General features: G+C 34.6%; 1 protein-coding gene across 1 annotated transcript in view; it reads left to right on the plus strand.

Moving 5' to 3' along the window:
* LOC136977996 (phosphatidylserine synthase 2-like) overlaps positions 1 to 13,927 on the plus strand; it is a 57,088-nt gene extending 43,161 nt beyond the window's left edge. The window contains exons 8-10 of the mRNA XM_067273626.1: positions 9,972 to 10,205; positions 10,279 to 10,424; positions 12,707 to 13,927. Of these exons, the coding sequence (XP_067129727.1) occupies positions 9,972 to 10,205; positions 10,279 to 10,424; positions 12,707 to 13,046 (720 nt within the window). The 3' untranslated portion in view covers positions 13,047 to 13,927. The remainder of the gene's footprint in view (positions 1 to 9,971; positions 10,206 to 10,278; positions 10,425 to 12,706) is intronic.
* Positions 13,928 to 23,215: the final 9,288 nt, after the last annotated feature.

Below are 23,215 nucleotides of genomic sequence, written 5' to 3' on the forward strand. Positions count from 1 at the left end.
TTCCAAGCTTGAGAAATGTTACACGCATCTTTAGAATTGATGCAGGTTGTGTGCAGTCCAGCCTTGTATATTTCCAGACTTTCCAGGGATTGCAGATGGTCCAATCGGTGGGATATTTTAATCAATTCCGCGTTTTGCAGATCAGCACTTATGCCCGGGGTCGAGGCATAAGCAGAGAGGGTAGTGGTGCCTCTGTTGCGGTCGATATCATATTTATGCTCGCGTAGACGCTTGTCGAGCGACCGTTTCGTTGAACCGATGTATACAAGCTCTCTTTGGAATCTGCTATCCCATAATGGAACAGAGTATACCCCCGGTGCCATTCTTTTATCTACGATGTCCTTGGAATTGCGCATGAGGTCATATATAGTGTTACGTCTCTTGTAAGCGATCTTTTTGTTGGTGTATGTGGCAATTTCCCTGTAAATGGAGTCTAGGTGTTTATTATATCCAACTACTACAAGTGCTTGAGTGGTATTGGAGTCGTTAGTGCGTGTGTTGGTGTTGTCAGTACGATGCAAATGTGCAGATGCAAGGTTATGAACTAATGTACGGCTATAGCCGTGTCTTGTGGCTATGATCTGGATGCGCTCTAATTCAGATATGGTGTCCTCGATTCTGGAGTGGTGCGTGAAGGCTCTTTTCGTAAGGGCACGGAAGGCAGCTACCTTGTAAGAGAAGGGGTCCTCCGAAACGGCAGGGATGAATAATGGAGTGTAGCATGGTTTGTAATGGACTTTAGTGGATATTGTGTTGCCATCTATTTGCATATGGATGTCTAAGAAGTTTGCATTTGTGTTGCTTATTTGGTCAAGCTTGATGTGGAGTCCATATGGGTTGTTGTTCATTGCATCGATGAATCTATTTATATTGGGCTTAGTTTTCCATAAGATAAAGATATCATCGACGTACCTCCTATAAATATGTATATCTGAATTAAAGAGGGGTATGATTCTTTGTTCCAGTTTTCTAATGACCAACTCGCATAAATCGCCCGACAGCGGGCTGCCCATCGGAACACCACGTTTCTGCAGATATGTTTTGTCGTCGAAACGGAAAAAGGAAGTGTTGCACAGAATGTCGGCTAGTTCCAGGACTAGTTTACGGTGCGCTCCGTGCGATGTTAGTAAGAGATCTCTAATCGCGCAAAAGCACGGTTGGATTTTTATCGACGGGTACAATGAAACGAAATCGAGAACAGTGATGTATGCACGGATTGTTATTAGACGTATTGAGACCCCTCAACGTAACGGACCGTGCATACATCACTGTTCTCGATTTCGTTTCATTGTACCCGTCGATATAAAAATCCAACCGTGCTTTTGCGCGATTAGAGATCTCTTACTAACATCGCACGGAGCGCACCGTAAACTAGTCCTGGAACTAGCCGACATTCTGTGCAACACTTCCTTTTTCCGTTTCGACGACAAAACATATCTGCAGAAACGTGGTGTTCCGATGGGCAGCCCGCTGTCGGGCGATTTATGCGAGTTGGTCATTAGAAAACTGGAACAAAGAATCATACCCCTCTTTAATTCAGATATACATATTTATAGGAGGTACGTCGATGATATCTTTATCTTATGGAAAACTAAGCCCAATATAAATAGATTCATCGATGCAATGAACAACAACCCATATGGACTCCACATCAAGCTTGACCAAATAAGCAACACAAATGCAAACTTCTTAGACATCCATATGCAAATAGATGGCAACACAATATCCACTAAAGTCCATTACAAACCATGCTACACTCCATTATTCATCCCTGCCGTTTCGGAGGACCCCTTCTCTTACAAGGTAGCTGCCTTCCGTGCCCTTACGAAAAGAGCCTTCACGCACCACTCCAGAATCGAGGACACCATATCTGAATTAGAGCGCATCCAGATCATAGCCACAAGACACGGCTATAGCCGTACATTAGTTCATAACCTTGCGTCTGCACATTTGCATCGTACTGACAACACCAACACACGCACTAACGACTCCAATACCACTCAAGCACTTGTAGTAGTTGAATATAATAAACACCTAGACTCCATTTACAGGGAAATTGCCGCATACACCAACAAAAAGATCGCTTACAAGAGACGTAACACTATATATGACCTCATGCGCAATTCCAAGGACATCGTAGATAAAAGAATGGCACCGGGGGTATACTCTGTTCCATTATGGGATAGCAGATTCCAAAGAGAGCTTGTATACATCGGTTCAACGAAACGGTCACTCGACAAGCGTCTACGCGAGCATAAATATGATATCGACCGCAACAGAGGCACCACTACCCTCTCTGCTTATGCCTCGACCCTGGGCATAAGTGCTGATCTGCAAAACGCGGAATTGATTAAAATATCCCACCGATTGGACCATCTGCGATCCCTGGAAAGTCTGGAAATATACAAGGCTGGACTGCACACAACCTGCATCAATTCTAAAGATGCGTGTAACATTTCTCAAGCTTGGAAGTTTTGTTACGAAGGGGATGTTCCCCATAGCTCCATTTAATTCGTTTGTATATGGATTGTAATTTCGTTGTGTTTTGCGCCACACGTAACACGTAACAGAATGCGCAACGGTTCTATTCGAAAATTTGAATACGTTCTGGAACAGTTTTGAATCTCAATAGTTAGAACCTGATGAAGACCGAGTTAACGGTCGAAAACGTTTGTTTTCAAATTTTTATTACTGGTTTTTAAAAGGTTGAATGTGAATTACATTTTAGACAAAATGATTAACATTAATTTTCTAAATCCCCTTAAAAATCCATGCACTGACACTATTGTGTGTGTCACAAATAACTTTTAATTGCACTTGAAGCCATCATTAAGTAAAAAACATGTTTTGACAAGAGCAAAAGTACTTGGAAGGTAATGATAATTGGATATTGAGAATTTCACTGCAAGGACAGGGAATTAATTTTAAAAAATTCAAAATTAAAAGTGTGTGAACCTTTGATACATTGTGTGTACTCTCAGGTTATTTTCTAGGATTGAGTAATAATATATTATGTCTTAATTAATTAATTAAATATCACTAAAATGATATAAATACACCTTCAATTTTTATCTTTCAAACACTGCTTATAATATGATAAAACAGCACAGAACTTCACTGGAAAGTAGAGATATCAAATGGAGACTGCTTATTTTATGCTGTTCTTAAAATCACCATTAGTCAGTTGAATTTTTTTCTAACCAATCACAACAAGAAATTGAAAATTAATCTTTCAACTGTAAGCACTTTTGAATTTAAAAATTCAAAAGTGCTTACAGTTGAAATTTGTTAGCCAGTCAAAAGCATAATGTAAATATCTGAATGTTAGAGGAGCAGAAATCCAAGGAGATCAGTTAGAAATCATTTAACTATTGATGTTGGAATCAAATTTAAAATTTAAAATGAAAGTCATTGACAGTTTTAAAGTTCATTAGCATTGGATTATTAAATTAATTAAATTTATACATTTTGATGTTAATTTCTGATACCAGTAATAGTGAATGTCAATAATGATATTTGTCAGTATTTATTTTCCTGACTTCGATATTGGAAAATATATTGACAGTTGATTATTTGATAATATCAAACCCCATTTTATATCGAAGGTATTTAAATATCAAAACAGAAAACCATTGATAAAAATTATTAAAGTTTTAATAACATAGTTTATTTTTCTATTTCTACTTATAAATGAGTATTTTGTGCAAATGCAAAAAAGAAAAATATCAAAAACTGCTCAGCAAGTAAATAAGCAGTAAATAAGGAGAAAAAGGGGAAATTAATATTGCCTCCAAATGATCATAAACGTAATTCAATCAGTATTACAAGATGGATTTTTATTAACTTTTTTTTCTATTTTTCAGGATGGGTTTATCTCATGAGAAAAGTTCAATGAAAAGGATTTACTTTACATTATCCCATTAAGTGAAAGGATTGAAATTCTTCAAAAGTACTTTTGCTTATTTAAACAAGAAAAACTTCCTCAGTTTAAATTCAAAATAAAAGAAAATTTGAATGATTGCATTCAGACGACAAATTAAAGATTAAATGTAAATAAACAAAATATTTTGGTAATTGAAATATTTTTTTAAAATGTTAATGTTAATTTACAGTTAATTTTCTGCAGGTGAAGAATGACATAATTCCACACTGTTTCAAGTTTTAAGGTAGAAATGTTACATGCACTGTTAGTCTTGATATATGAGTAGATGGCTTTTGCCAAGAATAATATCTTGTAATTTCTTGGACCGAACAATGACTTTATCTTGTTGCACTATGGTTCATAATTATCCTGAGGTTAGGATGGCTATTGTTGTTCTTTTTCTCTTGTATTTTACATCACTTTGATGGTCTGCAATGCAGTAGATTAAATTTCACTCTGTTACTCTGATATATAGCAAAGATCTACTAGATTTTTCCAGCAGTATGTCATATACACCTGCTCTCTCCTTGTTTTCCTATCTGCTACTATCATTGTAACATTGTCTACATAAGGTTGTCTGCAATGTTATTGGTAAATGGAAAGGGAGATTATTACATAATTTTAATAAATTGTGTGTCATTTTTCCTGAAAATGGTATTGGGATGGAAGTAAAATGCAATTTTCAATCTAGTACTAAAGTAGTTGGAAGAAATATTTGATACTTAATTTTGTCTAAATATTTAAATTTTGATATAGAAAACCACCATTATTCATAAAGTTTGAATAATTTCTAACTCTAACTATAATACAGACTCAAATGAAGAATAATTGTATTCTCTTCGTGTGATATGTGAATGCTGCTTTGACAATTCTGTTAAACTGTAGGATCCTTTGATAAGAAATATAGAAGGTAAATTGTTTTTGTGATTATACATAATAATCACAAAAGCTTGAATATACTGTTATGATATGATATAAATAAATAAAGCAATGCCACATTTGATGATAGGGAAGCTGTTTTCTGTGAGAAGCCGACTTCCAGGGGCAATCCGTTAATTGTGCATCAGTGATGATCTTGGTTCCATTCGTATTGTTTGTTCGATAAGCCAGTAAAAACCGTAGATTTCTCTAAATGTATTTTTAATATCACAATTACATTCTGAATCACTAGCCACCCCCTGCTCCCGAAGTAAGAGTTGTAACTCGAGTCTGTGCTGATCCAATATCATGCAGTCATTTAGGTAGTGTAGAGCACCATCCCCAACATTGCAAGTCGGGCACAGTGGTGATGTGCCGTGGGCAAACCTGACCAGATATGCAGCATACCTTCTGTGATTTGTGAATACTTGAGAATTATAGTAGTTGTGGGTGTACCAATTATTTTGCAGGAATGTCTCGAGGTTAGGAATACACTCAAACCTGTTTTTGTGTGGTCTTTTTTTGTGCGATTTTTTTATACATGCAATGTGTTTTGTGCAATTATTTTTGTGCAGTATACCAATTTGATTGAAATTCATATATCGCGCACAAAAAATCACACAAAACAAATCGCACAAATAAAAAAATCGCACAAAAACAGGTTTGAGTGTAAAGCTTTAGGCAGCTTTGCTGCCAGAGAGTAAGAGTCTCTTTACGCAGAAAGTCGCGGAGTGTGCGTTGACTCAGTTTGCAATACGAAATGGAGAGGGATTTGTCTGTGGCAGCCTCCTTGGCCAGAGTATCTGCTCTCTCATTTCCCTGCTCACCCTGGTGTGCTCTGATTCAGTTAACATCAAAAGTGCATCTGGAAGCATGTAAGTCCCTTCTGATTTTTTCTGCAGTTGGATGTTGGTTTCTGCTAGTGAAGAGGTTGAGTGCAGATAGTGAGTCGGTGAAGATAGAGACATGCATATTGTTATAATTAGTGCTGATGTGCTCCACAGCTTTGCTGATGGCCCACATCTCTGCTTGAAAAATAGTGCACTGGCGGTGCAGACGGAATTTTTGGTCCACCAGCTAAACCGGGTGAGGTTGGTGCTCTGTAAACCACATGTGCGAATGAGTATAATCTGGCTGTTTGGAAGCTGACAATACAGCACTTCCATTCTGCCACTAATATTCGAATACACAATAGCAATCTTATCATTTTTTTCACGTGTAGTATAGAAATTTGTAATAAGATACATAATGCAGTTATAATAAAATATTAATTTTAATTATATGAAAATAATCATGCACTATGTATTTATTTTTTAGAAAATACAAGGGAAGCAACGCTTCCACTGCTTCCAATGACGGCACGCCACTGCATCTCGTGTAACATTTATAGATGAAAAAATATTGTTGATATGATTTTAAAATATAATGAAATCAGCCCTTTCATGTTGCCAATCTATTAACACATACCTGTATCAGAATATGAGATATGGAATTATAAATGATCTACTAAATACAGTCGACTCTGCATAAGTCGACACCCCAAGGGGAAGTGGAAATGTGTCGAGTTATCCGATGTGACGACTAAAGTGAAGTTGGAAAAAACCACAAAACTACAATTAATAAAATGCAGTAGTGCGTTATACAGTAGTATAGGCATACAATACACTGTGTCTTCCATCTACAATTGCTCTGTAGATGAAAAACTGAAAAATTCGTTTAGTGTTATTTGTTTTGAGCACTTAACTGTCTTGACTTTCTTTTTCAGCGATCACGAACGCTTTTAAAACATCATCTTTGCAATTGTCAATTGTTAGCAAGTAACGTCTAAGGATTCTTAATGCCTCTGGCATGAGAAAATGCAAAATTGGATTCTGGTGTGACGTTGATGTAGATTGTATATTTTCTTTTTGTTTATCTGTTATTATTTTATACATAAAAATACATAAAATGTTAAGGCATTTTTATTAATATGTGTATATATATATATATATATATATATATATATATTATATATATTAATATATATTATATTATATATATATATTATATATTATATATATTAATAATATTATTAAATATATTAATTATATATTAATAAATAAATCGACTCCCCCTCATGAAAAAAAAATGAGTTTGCACCACACGTGCGGAGGGAATTCATTTTTTTTTTTTTTTTTTCAGAAAGGGGGTGACAACTTATCAGAGTGTGGGACAGCAAAAGTATGTCGACTTATCCAGTGGTGACGAGTTAAACGGTGTCGAGTAAACTGGAGTTTTTTAACGTTAATGCCTATGTAAGTCGGCCGGGACCACAGAAAATGACTACTTAACCGATGGTGTCGAGTTAGCCGGGTGTCGACTTATGCGGACTTGACTGTAGTTTCCTCTCATTATCTCATAACCATTAAGCAAATACACCAACAACTGCTGTAAATGATTGGGCGAAATTTTGGATAAATGATTATAGATTAGAAATAAATTTGGCATTAGAGTTAGGTGTTAGGCACCATCTCTTATTAAAATTAATAATTATAATATTTAACTGTAATACAAACAACACCTTAATGCTGAGAACCTTTAATTTTAATGATAAACAAACGTTTTTGGCTCATTCCATGAGCCATCGTCAGGCTAACTACATTCGAATACTATTTCGAAAAAGCAGTTCAAATAAATAGAACTCACATGCGTTGCTAAACTACGCAAACATAAATGATATAAATAACATAGATAATAAAATAAAATAAAATAGCCAATGGTACACGTATACATTGTAAAATCTATAGTTCCGTAGGCAATCCTTTTCTCCTAGTTAATGCCTTCCTGTGAATTTTTTAATTAGAAACTTCCAAGCTGACAGCAAAATCGTCGCATCCTTGTAATTTATGCATTTGTTGGTTAAGCTGGACTTATAAATTTCACATTTTTCGGTTGTAGCTGCCAGTGTCGGTGACTGTATTGGTGTTATGAGCTTTGCAAGTTGGTGGTAAGAAAAATGGAGCGCATCACGCTTATCAACTTCAAAGAGGACATAGTCATGTACAAAAGGTATGTGGACAATGTGCTTGTTATATGGAGGAACCACGCAAGAATACAACAATTCTTAAGTGACATGAATTCCAACGATCATGGCCTGAAGCTAAACTTAGAGCAAGTCAGTAGCGACGAATTGCATTTTTTGGACATTGGTATTACATTTAAGAACGGATCAATAAACACGAAAGTTTATATCAAACCGACACACGACCCGCTATATATACCGTCAACATCGAATGATCCTATTAATTATAAGCTATCAGCGTTTAGAGCTTTAATTAGAAGAGCGTTTCAGTATTGCTCTAACATAATGGATACGATGCGTGAGCTGGATAGAATTAGGCAGGTAGCTAGGATGTTGGGATTTGGTCCAAGAACGGTTGAGCGTTTGATTGCCGCTTACAAGAATCCTATAGAAAGCAAGAATAAAAGAGATCTGACAAATGGTATCACGAAATTCACTTATAATAAACTACTATCCTCGGTTATTGAGGGTATTGCGGGCCGCAGGAACAGCACTATTGTGTACAAAAAGCTCCCTTGATTTATAAATTATTAAGGAATGACAAGGATGGAATTAAATGTAATGAGCAACCAGGCGTGTACTCGATACCGTACAGCAACGACCAATTAAGGATTGATAAAGAATACATCGGGGTCACGACGAGAAGCCTAAGTAAAAGGATTAAGGAACACAGATATGACGTGGCAAAAAGTAAATGCACAACAACGTTGGCAAAAATGGTGCAAGCTGAGGGGTCCGTTGTTAAATGGAAGGAGGCCAGGATCATAACACCGATACATTCACCGACACTGGCAGCTACAACCGAAAAATGTGAAATTTATAAGTCCAGCTTAACCAACAAATGCATAAATTACAAGGATGCGACGATTTTGCCGTCAGCTTGGAAGTTTCTAATTAAAAAATTCACAGGAAGGCATTAACTAGGAGAAAAGGATTGCCTACGGAACTATAGATTTTACAATGTATACGTGTACCATTGGCATATTTTATTTTATTATCTATGTTGTTTATATCATTTATGTTTGCGTAGTTTAGCAACGCACGTGAGTTCTATTTATTTGAACTGCTTGTTCGAAATAGTATTCGAATGTAGTTAGCCTGACGATGGCTCATGGAATGAGCCGAAAACGTTTGTTTATCATTAAAATTAAAGATTCTCAGCATTAAGGTGTTGTTTGTATTACAGTTTAATAGAGTCTGAGTGAAAGTAGTATAATATTTAATTAATTAATTTAGATTAAACTGGAAGAAAAGAATCAGCCTGAAGCAGGACTCGAACCTGCAACTCCCAGTTACTGTGTGGACGTGTTGCCAGTTATGCTACCCGGAATAATCTATAATTAGTTCTAATCTATAATCATTTATCCAAAATTTAGCCCGATCATTTACGGTAGTTGTTGGTGTATTTGCTTATGCTATTGGGTTTCGTTTGATGTATGTTTCTCATAACCATTTCCACTAAGATTGTCAATAAGGATGAATCCATTGGAATGTCTATCTGCTGGGTAAAATTTTTCCTTGTTTCAGTTATGAACCATAGTGTGACAAGATGAAGTTATTGTTCAGTTCAAAAAATTACAAGATATTACTCCTGGCAGAAGCCATCCACTTGTATATTAAGACTAACAGTGCATGCAACATTTCTACCTTAAAACTTGAAACAGTGCAGAATTATGTCATTCCTCACCTGCAGAAAATATAGATTAACTGCAACATATTTTTAAAAAATGTTAATATTACAAAAATATTTTATTTTCTTTAAATCATCATCTGAATGCAATCATTCAAATTTGTACTTATTTTAAACTTTCACTTTTTTAGTAAGAAAATCTTCCTCAGTTAAAGTACTTTATTCACTATACAAAAGGATTCTTCAATGTGAAATAAATCCTTTTTATTTATCCTGTGAAACTATCTCCTGTGCAAATAATGAATCTCAACTTTCAAACTTTGCTTATTAGAATAATTAATATAAACAAGTTAAATTTTTTTTAAACATTAAAATTGTAAATAGACAAAGTAAAACCCATTGCACAAATAACTAAAAGTGTTTCTTTTATTTTGAAATAGTGGATTATGGATGCTCTTGTTTGTAATGGATTAGGCATATATCTAGGATTAAAGACATTGAAATATTTATCTATGAAACCATATCATTGGAGGAGTCTCTGGGATATTCCCACTTATCAGGGAAAACTCAAGCGAATTGCTGCTCAATTTGGACCACACAGCTGGATTGAATTTGACTGGAAACCTACCTCAAGTCTTACAAGATGGCTTTCTGTTCTTGGGATAATATTTATAGTAAGATGTTGATTTGTATTTGTAGAGATTTGTTTTAAATAATTTTTTCAATCATTTAAAAATTTTTTCCAAGTTGCTGGTAGCTGAGTTGAACACATTCTATCTTAAATTTGTATTATGGCTAGAACCTCCACATTTTTTGAACTTGGCTCGTCTTATCTTGATGGTTTTGGCTGGTGCAGTGGCTGTCAGAGAAACATTTCAGTACCTGGATGATGTGTAAGCATTTTTAATTTTTTAAGAACATATCCCAGTTTATCAGTTTTGTTAGAAAATTTAATTCTAATGATAGGTTACTTAATTGCACAATAAATTCATTAACTGACTTATATATAAATAATTCTGAATTTTTTGAATATATTGAACTACAGCAGAGCATCGATTATCCGACCCCCGATCAACCGTCACATCGGTTAACCGACCATGTTCTAGTCGGCAAATTCAAATGTCCACTAGTGGTGTGGTGCTACAATATTTGGCTATGTCTCGGCTACTTTAATATTATTTTTGTTAAATTTTTGCATGTTTTAGCTGGCAACACTGGCTCGACCATGAATGGGAGGCCAGTATTTATTTTGTGCAAAATAAAGAAATAATTTTTAACGATACAGTAGCGACAGTTATTATTAAAAAAAAAAATTTTGTTAGGCTTAAAATCGATGAAAATTCAACGCGAAAGTAGCAATATACAGTACTAATATACAAATTACATGGGATATACTAATATACTATACTAATAATGTATTTTTTCATACTTTTCGGTTATCCATTTTTACAGTTATCCGACTGACCCCAGTTCCCAATTGAGTTGGCTAATCGATGCTCTACTGTAATTGTAAAATTTCTAATATTACTTTTTTATTAAAGTTGATTGGGCTCAATTTCTTTGAAGTATAACTTTTCAAGAAGAATAGAAATTTTGTAAATTTTAATATCAGACAGTTTTGTTCTTAAATCTGAAAATTAGCTTTTTAAACTTGGACAAAACAGTTTGTTTTGTCCAAGTTTAAACCAGCAGAATTTAAAAACTATTTTTTTTAAATGTAGAATCCCAAGATGGCTCAGTTCTGTTTTAAAATATAGATTTTGTTTGTGAATCATTTGAAAACATGTAAGATATAAAGTTTAAATTAAACTACTTACTCATCAAATAAAACATCAATTAATTCAAAGTTAATTACATGTTTATTTTTCATTTAGTACATGAAATAATATACTAAGCTTTGAGCTTTAAAACATGTACTGAAGTGCATTTTCACTTCAGTAAACATTCACTGTAACTAAATGGTTTGATCCTAAAGCAGTAAGGTGTAACATTTTTGCATAATTATTCTCATTCCATTGTATTGAGTAAATACTTTTTGACAAGTACTTGATTGCTTACTGTTCTCTTAATTAGTTGTATTTCCTTTAGAATTAGCACAAGGTTGCTGTTGAGACAAATCACACAGGAACTCTCTCTTTTTGATGGAAAAACTAGGTTTATTTTCTCTAATTTAAAAGGATATGCATTATGGGCTTAATGCCCCTCTTCAGTCCTATTGACAAGTCATATTATCATTTGAATAATGGCAAGGTGGTGGCAAGGCTTTATCACCTTTTCAAGAAGGTATGATCACTGGTGCTAGTGCAGCAGGTACCTCAATTTTGAAAACTAACTTGTTGGTTGCAGCAGAACAAGTGCAGTGAAAGTGCTCAGAGAGTGCTGCAGCTGTGATGAAGTCAGCTCTTACAGAATTGTGGAGGGCAATGGAAGGTGTCTGGATAGGATAAGGTAGAATGAGGTTGTTCATAAAGACTAATCAAAGCATTAGTGTGCACGAATAAAACTGTAAAAGTGCAACACCACTCTCTCAAATGACAATGCAATATATGCTTGCAAGTGTGGAGTTTAACAGCAGGCATCTTATTAGATACCCACTACATCATCAGGATGACTGGTATCTATGAAAATTGAGAATTGGAAAAAGATGTGTTTTACTGATGAGTTAGGTTTCTGCTGCATCGTGATGATGATTTATGTGCAAGTATGGCACTAATAACATGAAGCAATGATCCTGCATCCATGATGAGCCCTGTTCAGGCTGGTGATGGTAGTTGTATGGTCTGGTGAACTTTTTACTAATTTGAACTTGAACCCCTGGAGTGTATAGACTGCCATGTAACTAGTGATCTCCCAGCATATCCTGATACATGTACCATACACCTCACTATGTTGCACTTCTATCTAGATGGGAATTTTCAGTGTGTAATGTGTTTTTCTAGGGTGATTGCGGGAACATTTTGATAGCATAAGATGTATAGAGTAGTCCCCAAACTCATTCAATGTTAATTAGTTCTTATACGAAACTAAAAAAAATAAATAAAACAAACACTCAGGCTAAGAGAAACAAAATGTCTAAGAGCTTGTTAAATTTTTTATTAATTTATGAGAATCACATGTTTTCTTAATTATTAACTACTAAATAACTTAGTTTAAATCAGATTTCTGTTTTGTCTAGGGAATGCAAGAAGTTTGGCCGACAGTCTTGGGTGATGCTGGCTGTTGTTATTACAGAATTTCTTGTTATTGCAAAATTTGATTGGAATACAATAACAAAGCCTCTTCCTTCATATGTTGCATATTCGTGGCTTTTGGGTATTATGCTTGTTGTACTGTGGACAATATGGAATTTCTTTCTGTGTGCAAAACTGCAAAATAATCAAGAAATATCAGAAAATGGAAGTGAGTACTTAATCAAGTTTGAACAGAACAATGCAAACAACATTGCTGAAATTTCTGCAAATCTTAGGTTACGGAAATCTGGAAAATCTGTAAATACAATTCATGGAAGTATTTAATTTATCACCAAAAAACTTGCTCAACTAATCAATAGAAATATGCATTTGTGTAAAGATACACATTTAAATATTTTGATACAAATATTTTAAATATTTTTGTTTTCAAATTTCCTAAAAATGAATTTAAATTTATTAATACAAGTAACATTTTTCAATTTGAAAATAGACAGATAAGATGGTGCAATAATCATAAAAGTATATTGAATGTGAAAATGAAATGATGTTTGTATTTATCATTTATATCAAAAGTTATATTATATATATAACTTCTGTATATGTATATATATTGAAAAAACTTAAAAATATTTTGATGCAGATTTAAACTTAAAAATATCTAGTCAAGTTTGTACTATTCATTTTTGATGTTATTTAATTTGATTAGCTTATTTATTTTGAAAAAACGACTTATTCTAAAAAATTAAAAAGTATCAATTTTCTAGAAGTAAATGTTTAAGTGATGCCCAATAAAACATAAATTTTAAGTGTTTTTGTGATAAGAATAAGTCATATAAAACAACTTTTTTTACCAATACAAAAATTACTTACAATTGAAGAGAAAGATCATTCTCAGTTTTGTTACAAGTCCATTTAAAATGTATTATTATTAAATTTTTACTGTTAATTAAATGGCAATTGTATGAATTTTTAACTTTTGAAGCATTCTACATGATCACAATGTTAATACCTAATTATAAAATAGATAGTTTAATTTCCATTGAAGTGGCAGTTATTTTTATTTATTATTAAGGTTGAATACTTTTTATTTAAAAAATTATAAAATTGTGCCTTTTTTTGTAAAAACAATTTTTTAATAGTAAAAATTTTTATATTAAATATATAAATGTTTGTTTCTAACATGTAAAATGTTCATCTACTAAATCTTTATTGTATTTTAACTAGCTTAAAACATAACAGTCAAGAGCATATTTGGAAAATTATTAATTATATATAATATTTGAAAATTAAATTTTAGACAATAAATGTATATAATCTGAAATTTTAAAAAAATCAATTTGAACAGTTTTGTGTGTTTTTTATTATTATTCAGAAATGAAAATTTGTGCCAAGATCTATTTATATAACTTTTTCCCTTAAGTATGCAAGTTACATAGTCTTTACAGAAATGTATAACCAATGTATTTACTCTTCTAGTCTATTATTTAAGATTTGAATTGTTTTAATATACTAATTTGTAAATTAAATAAAAGTTTGTTGTGAAACTTGACTGAGTTACTTATTATACAATTACAAAATCTCTTAAGTTATTTAATTGTTACATGAAAAATAAACTTTTTCAGTTAGCTGAAAATGTTAATTGAATATGCTTTTGCTTTTTTTAAAAAAAGCAATGTTCATCTTTTCTGCCAGCTTTTTTAATCTATATATTTAAATTATGAAATTAATTTTTAAAATGTTCGAATACTATCAATATATATTATTTTTTATTTACCTCTTATTTCAGAGGATTATCACATCTTAAAAAAAATTTCTACATACTAGTTATAATACAATTTCATCATTATCTGACAAACTAGTGTTTCCTCATACTTCGAACTGCCTCCTGGAACGAATTAAATTCAAACTATGAATCGTTCCAGTCTGAATCAATTTTCTCATTTCAAACAATGGAAAGTAAATTAATCCGTTCCCAGATGATGAACAAAATTAATCCTTCTTTTAAAACAATATCCATTTCAATAAACTTAAAACATCAAGTACACATAATTTAAGGTAAAAATAATACAATACCTTAATAATAATAACACGAAAACAAAATACGTAAATACTAAAATGAACATTGCATTTACTGTATCTAGTTATGAGAGTTGAATTCCGTTTCTTATGGTCACTGCAGCTTTCTTGACTTTCTCACAAATAATCCTCTAGGAGATCATCTCACTAGCCAATTGCCTCTCATTTAACCCACTAGAAGGAGTTATTCCATTAATAGCGAGGTTGCGCCAAAGTTTTAAATGCAAAAACGTGTATGTCGAACATTCAGCGCCGCTTTCCTGTAAGCCTAGAAGTTTGACAATGGCGTTTGGAATGTCGAGTATAATTCCACTGACATTCCAAACGCCATTGTCAAACTTCTAGGCTTACAGGAGAGCGACGCTGAACGTCCGTCGTACACGTTTTTGCGTTTAAAACTTCGGCCTCAACCTCGCTAATAACATGCGATCTTCTGGAAGTCGTTGTCTCACCTTTAACCATATTGACAGGGCTGGATTAACCCACTTTCGGGCCCTAGACATTTTCTTCTTACCGGACCCTCTCCCTCTTCCACAAGAAGAAACGTAACACATTTTCTTTAGATTTTAGAATTCACAATAACCATATAAAAAGCAATATATTTTTGTTTATTATATACAGTTGTCCAACAGAAAAGTAAGCTATTCTATTTACAAATCTTTTCAAAATAGATAGCTTGACCGGGCCCTAGACATTTGTCTGTGCGATGATCCAGCCTTGCATATAGATGCTTTTATTCCTTTTCTTAAGAATGATGCACACCGTTGACCGGCATCTTAAACATGGTCGCCAGTTCCACCACACATGTACAGACAGTACCGTTAGCGAGGTTGCAGCTGAAGTTTTCATCTCTAAAACGTGAACGTCGAGTGGCGTTCGACGTTCACGTTTTAGAGATGAAAACTTCAGCCGCAACCTCGCTATTTTCATGTTCTGAGATAAGTTCCTTTTTTACCTCAATCGTCGATACAACCTTGTTAGGCTTTGTTGCTTCTACACACTTGTGTGACGATCGGGATATTGTAAACTTTATCATTTATATGTACCTTTATAATCTTTTAACTATATTTTATGCAAACTCTACATTTTATACAAAACGGAACGAAGTAGACCAAAAAGGGTTAGTTAAACGGGAAATCAACTGATGAAACTTTCTGATAAGAGCGGTCTAAACTCGATTCCCACGAGTTGAGTTCCTTGTTAAGATGAGTCAAATTTCGGTGACGCGACTACGTCACCAATAATTTTATTGGTGCAAGAAGATCATCTCTTCTGACGAAATCAAAGAAGGGCCTGCAAACTCCCTCCCCATATAAAAAGGGAGTACGATGAGTAAGACGAAGAAGTTGTTACTGACCATGTGTTTGTGCGCTCAAAAGGATAGTTACTTGTTGCCGCCGATCCTCCCTCATCATCTATATTCAAGCCGAACTGTCGTCGTTACCCTTCCTATCTGAACAACTATTACCTGTTAGTGGACAGTCATTACCGACGATCTACTACAAGATCATCTATTCTTAGCCCGAACGCCTACAACGGTCTATAAGGATATCACCGATTATTACATCGACATCCGACTACATATCTTAAGGTATTTATCCTACACGCGAATATTTGTCAGCTCTCTCTCTCTCTCTAATCCGCGTAGAATTTATGTTCGCGGATCGTGAGCCATGTACCTTATCACGTGTCTCTCTATAAAGTAATCGTTTGTATTTAATTAGACATATGAGAAAATAAACGGGTATATTTTTATATATAAATCTCTGGGTGCGTTCTTTCCGTCATCCTCTCCACTCGCTTCATTCCGGGTCTAACCCATACGTAACCGCTCGCGCAATTGATTTTCTGTATCAATCTAAAGATACAGTGGTGTCATCCTGACGTGGTATCAAAGAGATACCGGCCCTATGGTCACACTTGGATACCAAGAGTGTAGAAGCAACAAATGTTAATAGATACAGTATTGTGCGAATTAATGTGAACACAAGTGAAAATTTGAAAAAAAAAAAACATTTATTGGTTAAAGATGAATAGAATCGAAAAATGAATACAATTTAAATTGTTTTAATATGAAATATGCCCTTCCTTGGCTTTAACCTTCTATAAGTCGTTTTCGTATGGTGTTAGCACACGGAGTTATTGTTCATGACTCCGTGTGCTAAGTCTTGCTGAAGTTCTTGACTGGTTTTCCTAGGGTTTAATTTACTTTCCCTTATTAAAAAAGCTTCATCCCTTGCTGTTGTCTTTCTTTTCTTTCCACATTTCCCTTTTCTGTTCATCTTAATCGTCCCAATGTTCCATTTTCGCTTCAAAATCTCGTTTACAGCTCCTAAACTCACATCACGCTCCTTGCCAATCTCTCTTTGAGTCATTGATGTGTTCACTCAAAGTAACAATCTTAGTGCGTTTTTTGGGAGTAATAATATTCATCTTAAAAAAAGATGATAAAGCCGCAGTTCAGCTTAACTTTACCAAAATCACAATAATTCGAAAAAAATAACAAAATGCGACGTGTCTGTAGGTTGGTATGTCTTATTACTCATTGACTGTCAGATCAGTAAAATAAAATGGCCGCTACATTGACATAAATACGTTGCCAACTGCGAAAAAAAAAAAGGCAAAATTGTGTGAATTATGATGTGTTCAAATTAATTCGCACAGTACTGTAAGGGGTTTTTTTTTTTTTAAAAACTCTTTCCGCCCTGTGGGCACTAAGAGGGCCTCTTATAGCAAGCCCATTATGGGTTCGGCCAGCCCACAATGGGGCGGCCGGGTGGTGAGGGACGGGGACCGACATATCCGGATGCACCACCCCCCGAAAAATTCCGAAGGATTTTTCGAGCCGTCCGGATTCGATCCCGAGTTCCCCAGGGCGGCAGGCTGCTAACCTTGACCGCTCGGCCATCCGGCCGCTGTACTGTAAGGGTTATATATATACATACTGAAAATAAAGCAAAAATCAGCATCGAAAATAACGCAAGAGATGCTTTCACAGAGAGCGAGATACATAGGGGACAAAACGAACGCATTTTTTTCACTACGCGCACAGCTCAAGGTCGAAGCATTGTTCGAACTCCGAGTCGAATTTCTCTTGAATTTAGCGTCCTAACTCAGGAACGTTTGAAGTACGAAGTACAGTACCACTGTAATAAAAAACTGCCAAAGAGAATGTTGTAATTGAAAATAATGATGGTAAATTGAATTATACAGAGATGTTCATTGTTTAGAAAATGTTAGAACCTAGTGTAGTGTTAAAATCTGCAATTCCGTAAAAAAAAAAAAAAAAAAAATTATGCCACCACCGGAAGCCTACGAAGTTCCGGAATTTGTAGCACTTGTGCAGAAAAGATTGCTCATTACTACTTTAGAAACATATAAAATATTTGAGCATTATATGCCTGTAATATTTCTGTTAAGGTAATATTAAACAAAAATAAACAACTGCATTCAAAGAGTGCAGATGGACAATCCAGTTCAATGAAGGACAGCTGGCAACTTAACATCAGTTGGGATCAATGTTGCTAGATTACCAAACATATTTTTACTTTTTGCAAAATTCGATTAGTTATTTAGTTATATGCAATCTGAATGCAGAAGTTTGTGCACTTAACGTCAAAAAGATTCACATCGCTAGACAGTTGTTTCCTATTTATAACGAATTTGATAAAACATTGCCCAAAGTAGTAATAAAACTTTCACTTTTTAAATCTGTCATCCTCAAGCGAAAAAATCGAAAATCGAACAGCATGTGACAAATTGGAATTATTACACTTAATTGAAGATATAAAGGAATTCATAATAGGAAAAAAAATTATACGTTTAAAAGTGAAGAGAAGCCATGATGAAAAATCTAGCAACGAGTTGCGTAACTTTTTCGGATAATGAGATTTTATTTAAAAAAAAACAACTTTTGTATCATTAATCATCAGAGCCCAAACGGTTAGGAGTTGAAATTTGAAATTTGGTACACAGTTAGGGTACGTCACGAGAACGCACACTAAGAAGGGATTTTTCGAAATTCCTCCCCGCAGGGGAGAGGGACAGGATTAAGGCTTCTAAATACATTACGGAGACGAGTTGGTAATAATAAAAATCAGCGCAGAGCCCAAACGGTTAGGAGTTGAAACTTTTGAAAGTTGAAATTTGGTACACAGTTAGGGTACGCCACGAGAACGCACACTAAGAAGGGATTTTTCGAAATTCCTCCCCACGGGGGAGAGGGATAGGATTAAGGCTTAACACTTCCATCAACAATGGAAGTGTTAGGCAGGGCCGGATTTACATAGGGACATTTGGGGCCAGTGCCCAGGGCCCCCACAAAACTGTTTAAACAATTTTTTTTTCTATTACTGCAACAGCCTAGTGTGGCCTAATCATGAGGGCCACAGGCAAAGAAAACCAAACCCGGGAAAAAATTTTACATAGGTAATTTTCAATTAAATTAAATTAATTAGTGGGGGCACTATAGATTACCACCTATGGAATCTCGGGACTTTGAGTATATATCTGAACTGAGGGGATCGAGACGAGTTCAACGATATCCTAGTTTTGGACCGGAAATGAAAAATAAGAAAGTTATCATAGTTTTTAAGTTATCATACTTTTTAATGCTTTCATGCAGACGGCACCATAGTTGCTAGTGCTGCCATCTCGCGGTAAAGTCTGCAAACAAATTTAAAAAAAGCACTTTGAAAGGCAAGAAATTCCACGAACAGTCGAATGCCACTTTCTTTTTTTTCTTTTGTTCAAGAACTACCGTGAATCAATAACTAGTGACGTTAAACAATCGGCGGCCTGCCGGCGGCTCCCCTCCCGGGAGTCCGTCGGGAACATGAACAGTCTAACGCCACTTTCTTTTTTTCCTTTTGTTCAAGCATCGCGACTCCCGATCGCGATAGCGCGGTCGGCTCGTAGTACTAGCCGACCGCGAGCGATAGCGAGACTGAGGAACCGTAGCCCCCGAGGTCGATGAGCGCGAGGGTGTGCAAAAAGGACTTAACTCGAACTGTAGACGATCGGTGTGCTCGTAGATCAACATCTGCCTTTGCTGAAGGTATATATGGCCGACTTGCCGGACTGCCTGTTAAACACGCGATAGACTTAGCGGCGACGCGACTTCCGATCATCGCGCGATCGCCAAAAAAAGTATGATAACTTTCTTATTTTTGTCTCCGGCCCAAAAGTAAGGTACCGTTGAACTCTTCTCGGTCCTCTGAGTTCAAATATATACTCGAAGTCCCGAAATTACATAGGTGGTAATCTATAGTACACCCTAATTAGTTTTACACAGTAAAATATATGCATGTTTACAGGAACCTTATTTTGAAATGAAATTTACAACTTCCTAGTTGAAATCTAGTTGAAAGTACAGTATTTTGTGTAAATTTTCTAAATCATCAAATTCGCCTACTCTTAAAGGGCCCCGAATTTGTGCCCAGGGCCCCTGGATTGGTAAATCCGGCCCTGGTGTTAGGTAATAATGGAAGTGTCAACAATTGAAGTGTCAACAATGAACGTGTCAACAATGGAAGTGTTACGTATCTATAAGGTTTACTATAACGTAATAATCTTAATTTTCGCTAAAACGGTTAGGAGTTGAAAATTGAAATTTGGTACACAGTACCAAATTTAAGTACCAAATTGTTAAGTAACAATGGAAGTGTTGAGTAACAATGGAGAACAAGAGAAAGCGACGTGCAAGATTTACCGGCGCTGGAGGAAAAAAAGAAAAGAGAGTAATATGTTCGAACATATTCGATTTTCAAATTTAAACAGATTAGTTCGGTTTTTCTCGACCTTTCTTCTTTAGAACATTCGATGAAAATCGAACGATATAATCAGAACACGTCGTGAAAATCGAACAATATTAGAACATTCGATTTTTAAATTCGACCTTTCTTTAGAAACATTTAGTTTGTTGATGAAATTACTCTTTTTCTTTTTTGACTATAACGTAATAATCTTAATTTTCGCTATCGTTACTTTTGCCCGAGCAACGCCGGGCCTACCTGCTAGTTGAATATATTCAAGCAATCTTGTATGGCTGTTGTTCCCGATAAAAGAAAATATTAACTAAAAGAGGAAAATAATTTTCTGTAGTCTTCTAAGCAAGTAATCAATTATTATTATATTACAAATTTCACAATCTGTCAAAAAGAAAAAGGCAATCTTTTTCAAGAAATTACCAAAGTGGCAAAAAAAGAATGGAGTACAGGAGGCACTGCACTAACTCAAATATACAAAGGTGTAGTGATACCAGTTATGTAGTATACGAATATATGTCGGTAAAAAAAAAAAAAATGTAGCGGCTACGACCGCAATAGTGTATCCAACTCTCTGTAAAGCATTGAGCGAAACAGAGAACGTCTGAAAATAAAGTGGAGCACCGGAAGCCTGACATTTATTGCCAGGTAGAAGGTCTGCTCTATTACTATTGTAAAAAAAAATTACAAATTTCACACAGCAGAAATCTTAACAATAATTTATAAATACTAAAATAAATTATTAGTGAATATTTATTATGATAATATCATGTGATTCTTGTGATAAATATATTTTTTAAATCTGAAAAAAGTGATGTTTAATGTCCTTAACATTTGTTAAAAGAAAAAGCTTCTAAAAATGTAAGCAAATCATGTTTTTTCTTAATTAATGAACTGTACATTTGTAGTGGATGGAATCGCCCAGGCGAGCGATTCCATCTGTTTGTAAGATAACGGAAACTTTCGTAATTCAAAATCATAGCCGTTATGGAAGAACCGTTAGAGAAGATCCGTTAGGAAAGCCGTTGTGGTTTGAATCGACGATTGACTGTCGGAGAATGGCCTTTGGCCGGACTTTATGAAGACATCGAAGCTGATTGGCGGAGAATTTGAACGTCGGCTACTATAAAAGAAGCAGCGGGAAAAAGATCTCTCTTTGGGACCTTGCTGAAACCTGGTTTAAGTGGACTCCCGTTGGACTATCACGAACTTCTCCTGACTCAGAGATGTTGCGAGTACTATAGTCTATTTATCCTAACTTGGCAGCTACTGTAAACAAAGATTTTGTCGTATTAATCCGCCGGAGATTTTTATTGGTCAAATCACAATCGGAAGTGGCTAGACACGTGTTGACTAGTTAAGCCCCTTTCTCTGCACGTGTTAAAGTAGGTCAGAGTGGTCACAACAATTTAAAAATTACCGATATAATACTTAGAAAACTTATTATAGCCTACTTTAATATTTTTACGTAGCCGTTTAAATTATTTCCATTGTTTAAATACAGTCAAACCTGTTTTTATGCGCTCTTTTTATGTGCGATTTTTATTTGTGCGATTTTTTTAATGCGAATTTTTAATTTGTGCGGTATAGTTGGCGACTAGTCTCGTGCGATTCGTCATGTCTCACGTTGACTTATTATAGCTAAATAAACTTATTATAGCATAAATGCACTTATTATAGTAATATTATTGCATGAATATGCGAAAAATGAAATAATTTACTTTTTAAGTCAACAAAACACCACCTGGACAAAAATATGTAAAACAGACGATAGACCAGACGATGCAGTCAAGTGCTGACATCTGTTGTCAATAAATTCTATTTCGTACGGTTTTGAGTTATTTTCTATGTGAGACTTTTTTTATGCGGTCCCTCTTGACCGCATAAAAAAATTATTTTTTTAATTGTGTTGCGAAAACTATTATTTACAGCCATTCGTGAAGTTTCGTGAGATTTTTTTAATGCGTTTTTTTTAATGCGGTCCCTATCCCCCGCATAAAAACAGGTTTGACTGTATAGTCAAAAATTATTAAATATATATTATTAAAACTTACACAAAACATATTTATAATTGTGTAGTTGAACATACTTCAGAATTTTTATCTACACAACAATTTTATTAAATAGATATAAAACAAAACAAATTCTCCGGCAATCCTTAAAAATCATACTCAAACCTCTAAAGGAAAACGTTACTGTAATGTATGAATTTATCTATGTGATATTTATATAATTAAAAATTTTCTTAAATAATTACAGTGTAAACTTACCTTATTAATCATTTGTATCAGAAGATAGTTGCTCGAAGTAATCATTTATATCGCTTTCGTCACTATTTGTAATAATCAGTTTTTCTACAACAGTTTCCGAAATCTCATCGAGTTCCCACATTCGTTGTACTTCTTTTTCTGTGTTCGATACATTTTCTCCATCTTTCTTCAGTTATTTGTTCGATAGCTTTATTCATTAAAATTCGCACATCCGACAGTTTGAATGTTGTGTTGTGACGTGCGATGTAACCTTTCATATCTGCCCATATTAGTTCAATAGGATTTAAATTACAATGATACGGAGGTAAACGTAACACATCAACACCTATTTCTTTGGCCATTTCGTCAATAATATATTTATCGTATTTATGTTTTATTTTTT

Source organism: Centruroides vittatus, unplaced genomic scaffold (assembly GCF_030686945.1).
Source record: "Centruroides vittatus isolate TY-2023 unplaced genomic scaffold, ASM3068694v2 contig_484, whole genome shotgun sequence".
NCBI lineage: Eukaryota > Metazoa > Arthropoda > Arachnida > Scorpiones > Buthidae > Centruroides > Centruroides vittatus.